The sequence below is a fragment of the Corticium candelabrum genome, chromosome 2 (assembly GCF_963422355.1).
Source record: "Corticium candelabrum chromosome 2, ooCorCand1.1, whole genome shotgun sequence".
In the NCBI taxonomy this organism is placed as follows: Eukaryota; Metazoa; Porifera; class Homoscleromorpha; order Homosclerophorida; family Plakinidae; genus Corticium; species Corticium candelabrum.
In genome coordinates, this window is record NC_085086.1 from 6,734,723 (window position 1) to 6,747,093 (window position 12,371).

The 12,371-nt window shown below is 40.2% G+C and overlaps 2 protein-coding genes across 3 annotated transcripts; one reads left to right on the forward strand and one right to left on the reverse strand.

The window, feature by feature from the left end:
* Positions 1-3,440: 3,440 nt before the first annotated feature.
* LOC134176414 (G2/M phase-specific E3 ubiquitin-protein ligase-like) lies at positions 3,441-4,604 on the reverse strand. Its single transcript, XM_062643084.1, has 4 exons — positions 4,409-4,604; positions 3,957-4,317; positions 3,739-3,834; positions 3,441-3,508 (listed from the first exon to the last, which is right to left on the reverse strand). The coding sequence occupies exons 1-4, from the start codon at positions 4,592-4,594 to the stop codon at positions 3,441-3,443; spliced, it is 711 nt and encodes a 236-aa protein (XP_062499068.1). The 5' UTR covers positions 4,595-4,604.
* A 4,074-nt stretch (positions 4,605-8,678) lies between these two features.
* On the forward strand, positions 8,679-12,363 carry LOC134176216 (uncharacterized). 2 transcript variants are annotated; one of them, XM_062642899.1, is made up of 5 exons: positions 8,680-8,728; positions 8,787-9,582; positions 10,646-10,784; positions 10,837-11,177; positions 11,240-12,363. In XM_062642899.1, exons 2-4 carry the CDS (start codon positions 8,876-8,878, stop codon positions 10,864-10,866), a joined length of 876 nt encoding a protein of 291 aa, XP_062498883.1. In that variant the 5' UTR covers positions 8,680-8,728; positions 8,787-8,875; the 3' UTR covers positions 10,867-11,177; positions 11,240-12,363. The 2 variants fall into 2 exon arrangements, with proteins under 2 accessions (XP_062498882.1, XP_062498883.1); XM_062642898.1 differs by having other exon boundaries at positions 8,679-8,728; positions 10,646-11,177.
* The last annotated feature ends 8 nt before the right edge of the window (positions 12,364-12,371 follow it).

A 12,371-nucleotide genomic window follows, 5' to 3' on the forward strand; every position in this document is an offset into this window, starting at 1 on the left:
CGGAGAAAGAACATTGCATCAGAGGCTAAACTTTGATATTCATAATTTACGAAAATTGGACAGATGAAAAGATTGAATCTATTTGCAAAGTAAATAGATATGAAATGACAATTGGTCTTTAATCAATTTCTATTTACAATGTAATGGAATATTGTAAGAGCAAGCAACGCCAGTCAATTTTTATTTTGATATTCAATTTTCAATTTGTCTCAAAAATTAAAAATGGAATGGACGAATTGGCCATGCAAATTCAAAATTTAAAATTTAATTTTTAAATTAAATTGAATATTGAATTTAACATTGAAAATGAAAGTAACGTGCTTGCAATTTCAATATTCCATTGCATTGAAAAGAAAATTGGTTAGAAATTCAGTATGTTTTCAATATTTATTTTAATCCACAAATAATTATAGTTTGTCAATCAGTCAATTTTAATTATTAATAGAATTGAATATTGACATTTTAAGCAATTTCTATGCTATTTTCAATTTTTAATTCAATATTCATTCAATTGTTGCTGGGAATTGAAAATTGATTGGACAAAATGGTCACGCACCCCCCTGAAGCCACCCGCTGACATCAATGAGCCGACGAAACGACATCAATGAGCCGACGAATCGACATCAACGAGCCGACGAAACGACATCAACGAGCCGACGAATCGACATCAATGAGCCGACGAAACGACTTTTGACACACATGGACCGCCATACTGGGCGCAATGTACCAGCGCATGTGGCCGAAATGTTCCTTTAATTAATTAGGGACAGTACCTTCTCAAACAAGCGGATGGTGACGTGACTCTGGGAATTTGTTGCCGGCACCCCGAATCTGTAGGAGCTTCTGCCGTCATTCTACCTCCTGACCGGCTAATTCTACATCAAATCATACTCTTTGGGTATGTAAATTGTTCTGATCGCTTTGACAACCTGCAACAACAAAAGATTTTAGAGAATGACCAGACTAACCACCACCACCGTGCATTAATCTTGCAGAAGTAATGAATCACTTACAGCAGCTGTGGTTTCCTTCAGTTGAACCGGCATGATCGCGAGGGACATCTGGTTGAGCATTCATGCAGTACTTGAGGATTTTATCGTTTTCTAGTATAAAGAAGTCGTTGCAACTGCAGTAATACAGACAAGAAGAGACAAGAGGTACCTGTTCGTTTTTCGAATCTTGTTCAAAAGCCTCGATCACGGGCCAGCTTCATGTATGGCGTGCCATTTGTGTCAAAATTAGACAATGAGATGAGGCGATGAGACAATGAGATGAGGCGATGAGATCATGAGATGAGGCGATGAGACAATGAGATGAGGCGATGAGATCATGCGATGAGACAATGAGATGAGGCGATGAGACAATGAGATGAGGCGATGAGACAATGAGATGAGGCGATGAGACAATGAGATGAGGCGATGAGACCATGCGATGAGACCATGCGATGAGACCATGCGATGAGACCATGCGATGAGACCATGCGATGAGACCATGCGATGAGACCATGCGATGAGACCATGCGATGAGACCATGCGATGAGACCATGCGATGAGACCATGCGATGAGACCATGCGATGAGACCATGCGATGAGACCATGCGATGAGACCATGCGATGAGACCATGCGATGAGACCATGCGATGAGACCATGCGATGAGACCATGCGATGAGACCATGCGATGAGACCATGCGATGAAACTGCAATATGAGACTGCACTATGAGACTGCAATATGAGACGGCATCAATATGAGATTACCGCAGATTACCGCAGATTACCGCATGCCGCTACTACACTGTATGGGACTGGGGAGACTGCATTACATAATTATATTTTATCTACTACAGAGAATCTAGTTTTTGAAGATTTTTTCACCCGTGTTCTTGTGTGATTGCATCAAGGCTGCGTTTTTGAGCTCCACAAAACCAATTGAAGTGCTTACTCTCCCACTTTTCTAAATCTAGACAACACATGCAGTATGTAGTCTTTGGTATCCGGTTGGAGAGTTACAACATGTCGTATATATCTTGTACGAGTTAGACACTCGCTGCAAGTCACTCTATTTCTAGACTACAATTGATTGTCGAAACACATCTAGATGGAGACCTCGTGTAATTGCCTCTCAGGAAATCCCCTTACACGTGTAGAACACCTAGTAGATCGACTCCTTCCCTATTAAAACCTATCTAATCTCTGACACAACTTCACGGATTTGCGTACAATGATAGTCAGCGTGCACACATGTATACATATATACTTACGTCATCTACTTCTTATGTGCATATAGATGGTGGATTTTTCATGATGCATTCGGTCAACTAGTAATTTTGGGTGTAGTCAACGACTTCGAGTCTGCATTGAGAAGCTACGAGTGCAAAACAACAGCAAAACAACACGAGAGCGCAAACTCTGAAATAAAGATAGGAAAATAAATTAAAAAAAATGCAAATAGAAAATAAAAATGCTATTTAAAAATAAAACGTAAGTATTGTAGTAACATTTCAAATTTAATTTTTTAATTTTAAAATACTATAGTTAGCATTAAATTAATTGAATATTGCAATGAAAAGAGGCAATGAGACAATGAGACGAGGCGATGAAATGAGACTGCAATATGAGATTACTAGAAGAGGTCATGCAGCTACATCGTTTATATTTTCCTACAAAAATTTATTTTTAAAAAGTCTAATTACAATTACAATTATTCTTTTCAATAATTATAATTATAAGAAATAATGATAATTAGATTTCTACGCTTGTGTGTTTGCTCTAGAAACCAAGCGAGTACCTATACGCCCACTGTTTTAGACTACGCACAAGTAGCTAAAACATGCTGTATCTTGACACTCGCTGCAGCTTATTCTATTTCCTTAGAATCGCGCGTACGTATGTCTAAATTATTGCTTCTCGGGAAATCCCCTTACATGTGTCACAGGATATATTAACTAATATAGGAACGCTTCCTACATGCAATAACCACAGTCGTCCTATTTCCAGAATGAACCTAGACGTATAATCTCACGGATTTTCACACCCTAGTCAGCGTTCACACTCTTCGTTGTCTGAGCATGCGATGTCTGCTGTTTCTCACTCACCGTATTTGAGTCTGCGGCTAACTAAAAATTGTGATCCGCCTGCGAATTAACTCTTTCCCAATTTTGGGTCTGGAAGTGCGCGAAATCTAGAGTGTCGTACAGATGACAGGCGAGATTTACATGTGAACGCTAACTAGACCCGGCTGCCCATCGCCAAACCGTGTAAGTGCACATGCATCGAGTCTCAAATAACTTTGTGATGACATTCTAATCGTCACAGGGAGCGATGTTGAAAACCATATAATTTTATAGTACATCAATTTCAATGTCAGCTAGTCACGTAGCTCTTAAAATCAACCTTTATTATCTAGATATTTCTGTAGTCTAGCACAACCATAGATTAACTATCAAGCATCGAAAGGTAACAGAAACTTTAATTCAAAAAGGGTCTTGTTAGACAATTTCTTATTGTATTCTAACACAATAATCATAGAACCAAACATGCATCTACTAAAAGCCTAGTCAAATCTAGCAAAGAAAGTAGTGCAAAATTTATGTGTCATATTTATACAATTCCAAAACCCATTGATTGAAGTTCAGTGGCTGTTCTGAGAGCGTCAGAAAACTCGTCATACAAGGTGCAGTTAGTAGGGAGCTCCAATATCATTGCACACGTCGAGCAGTTTGGATAACGTGACCGGATACTTGAAACTGTGATGCTATCCGGCATCTGGAATCCCATCGGAGGGACTGCTGACACTCCGCTGACAAACTGCAGCAGCAAACGAAGATGTTTCTCATCTGTTTCAACAAAAACCGGGTAAAATAGTAGATGCATATTTATACAGCTAGCCTAGCTAGCTAGACTAAAAAGGCCAAGTAATCATGCAGTTGCGTCAATGATTAAAAAGTACGTTACATACCTGCTTCTAAGACGTACCGCTGAAAGTAATCCTTCAAATGTTGAGGTAACGTATTTTCATACGTCACAAGCTTAAGAAATTCAGAAGCTACGAGTGGCACTTGACCTTCGTTTGTAAATAGGCTTGACATTACTTTCCCATGCTCCTTTACCATCGTGCAGATTTCAGGTCCGAGTCCTGCTATGACTTGATCGATTTCTGAACGTCTGCTCAAAATTATCTCATGCACAAGCAGGCTGCGAACAGCTTCTCCATGATTTTCTTTAGTAAGTCGGTAAGGATAGCCAGCTGCAATAACAGAATCTTGTAACACCGTTACATGAGTTTCAAATTCTTCATTTGAAATGTCTTGTCTTCCAATCTAATAAGCAATACATTAGATATCAACTTGTAATACAATAAACAATTAATAAATAAAATAAACAATTATTAAATTTAGAAATTATTATTACCTGCTTAGCAGAGTGAGCAACAGCTGAGTCTGGAATGTCATCAGGCGTTGCAAGAGCATACACATCATCTAGGTCTTGAGTTTGTAAATATGCATAAAACGCACTCGAGAACATCGGAAAGCCCGGTCCTCCTTGAACAATAGACGCTGCAATCATATTGCCAGCAAACTTGAACATTCCTCCCATGAGAGCGTCGATGTTGTGAATTGGCAGTATATGACCAGCCTTACCCTCGAAGAGACGAAAGGGAGTATCCGGAGCAATTAAGCTACGCAAAAGCAGAGTAAAAAACTCTCGCCTTGGACCTCCTCCATCAACAGCTGGTTCGTTCTCAAAACGAACTCTAAATGTGCTTCGTATGTCAAACTTCTTGCTTTTAAAAAAAGCGACTGTGTCAGTTAGTATGCTGTCTCTTGCAACAGCTATTCTTGTTGCTGGCAAAGTACCGAGATCGGGGCAATAGCTTTCCAAGAGATCAGACAAATCACCCACTTCATCGGTGTAGACTGTTTGTGCTGTTGGGCTCTGTATGCATAGAAAGATCAATACGTTCTATCTTAGAAATTTAGTTTTGAGTTTACCTGTGGAATAAGTCCATCCAGCACAGCTTCTACAGCGCTCTCAACGGTAGAAAAATCGTGAATCGCTCTTTTCAGAAACGATTCAGTCCTATCTGGAAATACTTGACGTAGTTCTCTAACTTGAGACATCACAAAAATTTCTAAATATGTAATTGTATTGCTCAGTTTGAAGTCTGAATATATTTGTAGTAAATTAATATACCTGATGATGGGCTTGTTGACTCATCACGCGTACGAGAGGCAGTGGGTGCCAACTGCAACAGAAAAACAATACCTTTGCAAATGTAGTCACCAAACATACGATATAACTCACTCGTGGAGATCGAGGTGGTTCGTTTTCTACTGTTTCAGAAGAACTAGAACAGCATCTCAAGTGCTCTCGAAGTGATACCTGAACAATGTCAGCACCGCACGTATCGCATGTAATAGTCGGTTCCTGCTCTTCACCTAGATTCTATAACAAATTAGCAAAAACAAATATTGTAATAAGTTATATACTAATTTAAAAACAGTCAGAATTAAATAGAACTTAACGTACTGTTGGTCTTTGTGATGTATCCGTTAGGGGTAAAGAATGCTTTATTGGTCTGAGATACAATTTCGCCTGGTTCAAGGCTGCCTTGACATTTCTTGCGTTTAGGATACCATTTGCTGTACGCAGGACTTCGAGAGTTCTCCGACTTGTAAGACGCATCATTTCATATCCTGCTCTTTCCAGGGGTGAAAACGTCTGAACAATTGCATTGTGGACTTCCAGAGCATCGTCATCGTGGCCAACGGAAATGTCTTGCTCTCCTAGCCCTGCCAATGATAGCTTCAGCTTAGTTTCGCGAGATGGAGGAATGCTTTGCTGGTGATCCGATAAACAAATTGCATGGATTGTAATCATTTGCCTTTTGGTCGAGCGACCGTAGGCATGACTTGTCGTTGTTTGTGATGAACGACTGGAACTGCCGTGTCGACCGCTAGGTCTAGAACTATGTCGACGACTGTGACCAGAAGATCGACCAAACAATCTTCTTTGTTCTGCTGCCAAAGCTGTCGACCTCATGAAAGCCACGTTGTCGCTGTCTAGTCGTTCTCTAGATGATGACGTTTCTCTAGGTTGTTGAGAAGGTGTTTCTGGAGATCGAGAATCTTCTGTTTGCCTACAGCTCATCTCTTGTGCCACTCGATCTAATTCTATCATTGCATTCTGTAGCATACGTCTAGCATTGCTGAATTCACTTCCTGATTTTCTGCTCGACTCAGACATCTCAAAGCAGAAAGTAACTTCCTCTGGTACCAACCAAGAGCTCAACTGAGCAATACGTGAGAGAGTTGAATTATTTATACCAGTAATGCTATGTCATGTTTTGGATAGGTTGCAAACTTTAGATTCTTTCTCATCTGACGATTGCATGTTGCTTAGTACGATTATGACTCAAACATCAAACTTTCTCAAGTAAAGAATTTACTGAGGCTACGTTCAGACAGTTTCTACAATAGTGGAAATGCTTTCTCATCAGATGATTTCAAAACAATAAACTTTGACACTCTGTGATAGTGCTAAATGATTGTTTGGTACCACACAAACATCAAACTTTCTCAAATGAAAAATGCACCGAGGTTACGTTCAGACTGTTTCTACACTAGTCAAAATACTTTCTCATCTCATGATTCCACTAAACATCCAAACAATAAATTTTGACACTTTGTGATAGGGCAGCTAGTGTTAGACAATCGCTTGGCTTTGCACAAACATCAAACTTTCTCAAGTGAAGAATAAACTGAGGTTAGGCGAGTGCATATGTCAGTGATAACGCTTGACCAATTGTGGCTCTAAATGCAATGCCTCTAGTAGAGGGCTGGATTTGCATGTCAAATGAAGGAAGTAGCTCGCCATAACATATGGCCCCTCCTACTCACGTGCTTTCGAAATCATTTCCTTGCTTGTGTACATGTACGTGTGCTCAGGATTTTGAGATCAAACTCTAATTAGCAATGCTTGAATGCACTTAGCGAACACTAACGACGTCAAAGCCATGCACACTAGAATGGTTGCAGGATGCGAATATGCTCGTCTGTCGATCAACATTAGAAACAAAAATAAAATAAGAATGACAAATATTAGAAACTTAGATATCGCCTAGGCTAAAATTTAGTGTCCTATCACTCATGCATGCACTGACTGGCCTGTCTTATTTTAGCGTTTTCACACTAGGGTTAGGTTAACTACCGGATGTCTGAAACACAATACTTAATTGGTTTGGGGTTCATTATCGTGAACCGTCTGTGTTTAAGAGGTGTGGTCTATAATGATCGACTCTACTGTATGTTGACTGTAGATAGTTGCTTGGAGTCTTTCCAAATCGAATAGGCGTCAACTTCCCAGTGCAGGGTAGACGTTGATCTCGTTGACTATAGATGCCGTAAGCGTGCCTCCATGCAACAGGCTTCCCTTGTCGCCCCAAGGAACAGCTCATGCTTGGGCGTGACGGTTGATGAGAGCCAGGTGCAAGTGCTTACCGATTTGTTGTTAGAGGTCGGTCGCGTGGCTTTCTCGTCCGTCTCTTATGAATAAGTTAATTGCATTACATTGCATGCGTGCCAGAGGCGTGGCTGGGCGTGGCCAAGCTAGACACAACTCTCGTCTTTCAATAGAATTGAATATTGAAGTCACCGGCGACCGTCTGCGCGGCGTCATTATGCTGGTTAGGAGATATGGCTCACGCTAGCAACTTTCTATTTACATTTAGTGTACCAAGAAAGAAAATTGCACCAGAGGCTCTATTCTAATATTCATAATTTACGAAAATTGGACGGATGGAAAGATTGAATCTATTTGCAAAGTAAACGAATATTGAAATAACAATTGGTCTTCAATCAATTTCTATTTTCAATGCAATGGAATATTGTAAGAGCAAGCAACGCCAGTCAATTTTTAATTTGACATTTCATTTTCAATTTGTCTCAAAAATTAAAAATGGAATGGACGAATTGGCCACGCAAATTCAAAATTTAAAATTTAATTTTTAAATTATAATAAATATTGAATTTAACATTGAAAATTGAACTAACGTGCTTTATTCCATTGCATTGAAAAAGGAAATTGGTTATAAACTAAGGGTGTTTTCAATATTCATTTTAATCCGCAAATACTTATAGTCCGTCGATCAATCAAATTTTAATTTTCTAGTATTTTATAGAATTGACTAGTGAAATTGCAAGCAACTGCTAAGCTATTTTCAATTTCTAATTCAATATTCAATTGTTGCCGGAAATTGAAAAAATGGATGGACGAAATGGTCACGCACCGTCACGCACCCCCGCTGCATACTGCCGACGACGAAGAAGTAACAAGAGCACAGTTTGGAGGATGTAATGCTGCTAGAAACAGGGCGTCAACAACAAGAATCTCGCGCGTGCAAGATGACCGATGACCGATGACCGATGACGTCATTTTCGTCGCTATCGCAGTGCTATAGCACAGAGTACCAAACTGTTATGTCGTTTGTCATGCGGAGTATTCTAACTCTGTTGTCAGACGCCATGTCTAGAGATTCCTGCTCAAACAATGGATCACGATAACGTGCTAGGTTGACAAACCAAACGCAGTCCAGTCTGAAAACAGGTTTGTACTGTACGCTACCTCGTATCACGCAAATCAAAACCTAACACACCATGTTTTGGAAACCATAGTGTGAACACACCTACTTTAGTGCTAACCAAGAATATGACACCAAAATACTCTCAGGAGGTCTGCAACACAGTAGTTATCTATAATTAAGTTTGCTAACCAAGGTCGCTACCCCTAGTGTGAAAACGTTATAATCTACCACATTGGCGTAGACCAGCTGGTTGGCATCAAAGTAAGGACCAGCCCATCTTATTATCTATCTGACAAATGGATGCTTTCTTCGGTCAGGTGCGTTTGTTTCTGCGTAGACTTGACCAGTGGCTGACAACTGCTGATGAACCAGAGGCAATGGTGCAAGGGGATGCTGATGATCTTCTTCTCCTTGGTGAAACCATTCATCATCATCTTGTTGGAATGGTGGAAGGCGGAGAGAATGGACTGACTCCATTAGGCCTATATATTGGAAGCCTCGTAGAAGCGTTTTCCGCGATAACCAGTTCGTTTGGACACACAGTGGATATGCGAGCGTTCACAGCTGGTGCCATTGCAACAGGGAGCAGGGGTAGACCACGACTGGACATCGGGCAGGAACAGCTGATATTTCTAGTTGATCATGGCTTTTCTGTTTCATCGATAGCTGAGCTACTTGGAGTGTGCAGGAGTACTGTCAACAGGCGAATGCGTGAATGGGATCTATCGGTAGCTCGAAGGTACGCAGATATAAACGATGCCGAGCTGGACAGAACCTTGCTAGAGATCAAACGGGGATTTCCGGACGCTGGATACAGTATGATGGATGGACTGCTGCGATCAAGAGGTATTATCATCCAGCGACATAGGATACGCCTGTCGGTAGCTAGAGTTGACCCGATTGGAGTTGCTGAACGATGGGCTACTTCAATTCCTAGGAGAGTTTACCGTGTCAGTGGACCTAATGCGTTGTGGCATGTAGACGGAAACCACAAGCTGATACGGTAAGTATGAAAGGTGCATTCACACGACGTTTCTAGCTAGGTTAACTCCAGACGCCATTTAACACTGCGTAGTGTTCACACAGCTCAGAAATGACCCACTAACTAATCTAGATACTAATTATGTATATCTTGTCATTGTTGTCCTGTCAATGTCTGCAAGGTTTGGAGGGTTTCGTCCTCTCACTAGGGACATGATCTTTACAAGCTACATCTGGTTGTACATTCTGCACAGCAACACTAGGAGAGTAGTAAAAAGAACCTCTCGTTGCCGACGCGCTTTTCTTCGCCTCCTCCTTTTCCACTGAAGACGCGCCCGTGTAGCTTTGAAGCGTTTGTAGCACATTCTAGAAAACGCGCCATTCTTCGCTATGCTAGAAGACGGAGTGACCTAGTTGTAGGCAGAGCGACCGAGTTCTAACCTAACTTGCAAGTGGGTCAGCGATAACCTAGGTTAGCTGAATCCATTAATTAGGATAACTTTGTTAACCTACTACATGTTCCCTAGGGTAGTGTTTACTCAGCTTGCTTAAATAGGTTAGCCTAAGGTCAGTGTGAAAGCACCCAAAGTCATTTTCGAAAGTCTTTTCTACTGAACAGAACAACACCTGTTTGCCTGTCTTTGTCCGTCTGTCTGTCTGTCTGTTCGTCCTTCTGTCTGTCTGTCTGTCTGTCTTTCTGTCTGTCTGTCTGTCTGTTTGTCTCTCTGTCTGTCTCTTGTCTCTCTACGTGTTGTTGTGATTGTCTGTTTGTTTTTATGCTATCTTTTGGTTTGTCCTTCACTCTCTTTGTATGCATATTTTTGGTTTTCCGAATCACTAGTAAAATGGTAGAAAACTGATACAATATGATTATGAATATAATATAAATATAATACCAGAAAATATAATACCAGAAAATATAATACCATAAAATATAATACCATATAATAAAATAGATGAATTATGAATCTTGCCTATGTACATCAATTTAATTAAGTATAATCAGAGATGCATGTGAGTTTCAATTCTACACTTAGTGAACTATTCTGTATTTATGTGTATATCTTGATGTTGGGTTTTTGCAGATGGCATTTTGTCATCCATGGTGGAGTAGACGGATATAGTCGAATACCCGTGTTTTGTAAATGCTCTACTAACAACCGTGCGACAACAGTGTTGGAGTCATTTCTAGAAGCTGTTCGACAGTTTGGGTTGCCATCAAGGGTAAGGTCAGACAAAGGAATGGAAAATGTAGAAATATCAAGGTTTATGTTAGAACACAGAGGACCAGGACGAGGCAGTATGATAACAGGACGGAGTGTGCATAACCAACGGATTGAGCGTTTCTGGAGAGACCTTTTCCAAGGATGTACCTTTCTTTTCTACTTTCTGTTCCAGAACTTAGAAGAGTGTTTTCTCCTTGATGTAACAAATGGCAAAGATTAATTTTGCTTACAGTACGTGTACCTGCCCAGAATAAACCACGCTATTAAACAATTTTGTGACCGCTACAAAAATCATCGACTTCGGACTGCTAGAAACAGTACACCTATTCAGCTATGGATAACAGGAATGCTGCAGGGGGCAGAACTTCGAAATATGGAAGACCTGGACATTGTTAGTGATGCTATTGTCCTTCCTAGTGATTACTAATTATGTGATTACTGTTTCTCTTTGAGGGTGCAATTGATGGTTATGGCATTGATGGCCATGGACCCATTCCATTGAATGGTCTAGATGATTGTGATGTTGTTCAAGTACCGCAGATAGAAGACGCCCTCTCTTCTTTGCAATTGCAGGATCTGGTCATGCTGATAGACCCAATGGCTGATTCTGACTGTCAGGGAGTAGATATTTATGTTAGAGCCCGTGAATTTGTCTATGCTGCAAATGCATGAATATATAGGTCATGTGTAACATGGAGTTGTCAGTCAGTGGATGGTCTGGTCATTTAATTTTCTACATTTCAATTTTTATGTTTTCATTTTTTAATTTTTATTTATTTTTATTTAATTCTGTAATGTTTTTAATTTTTAATTTTTATTTTTCAATATTTAATTTTTTATTTGCATTCTTATTTAAAATTTGGTATATCTTAAATATTAACTTTTAATTTTTAATTTTTTTATTCTCCTTTTATTATTTATAGAATGGTTTTTATCTGATGACGTTTGATTCTTGTGATCTTTAGATTTATTTTTAAAGTTTGATTTCTAGGCACTTGAAATGACTGAAGTTTCTAGGCTCAAAACTAGAAACTTGAACGCGCAGTTCGCTTATGCTGTTTCTAGAAATGAAATGACTGAAGACACTAGACACAACGGGGTTCCAGCGGGGCTTCCATTCGAACGCGTGTCTCAGGAGATCACATTTCCAACACACAAGCAGTTGTTTGTTTTTACTTTACTTTCGTCACGTGCCAAACCACGCTGGCAGCTCTTGGCGGCGGACAACTCCGCTCACTCGTCGGACACGGAACTACTAATCGTGTTTCTATCCAAGGTGCCGGTGCCTCCTTGTCACGCAGCTTGACTGCAGATGTGAACGTACGCTACGATAATGACAGCCCAGGGATCGCCGAGTGACACGGTAGAACTCGATCTACAAACATTGTCTAGCACTATTGACTCTCGTAGCTATACGTAGCATTGACATAGTAGTCTACTTAGTGACTAGTTGTAGCTGACTAGCTATGACCATGTTCTTTCAGTTGTAGCCGCACACTGTTCTACGTTAGCTACTAGTAGTTGAGTTAGTTAATTGAGTTGAGTTGAGCAAATAGAGTTCAGTTGAGTTGACTTCAAATTGAGT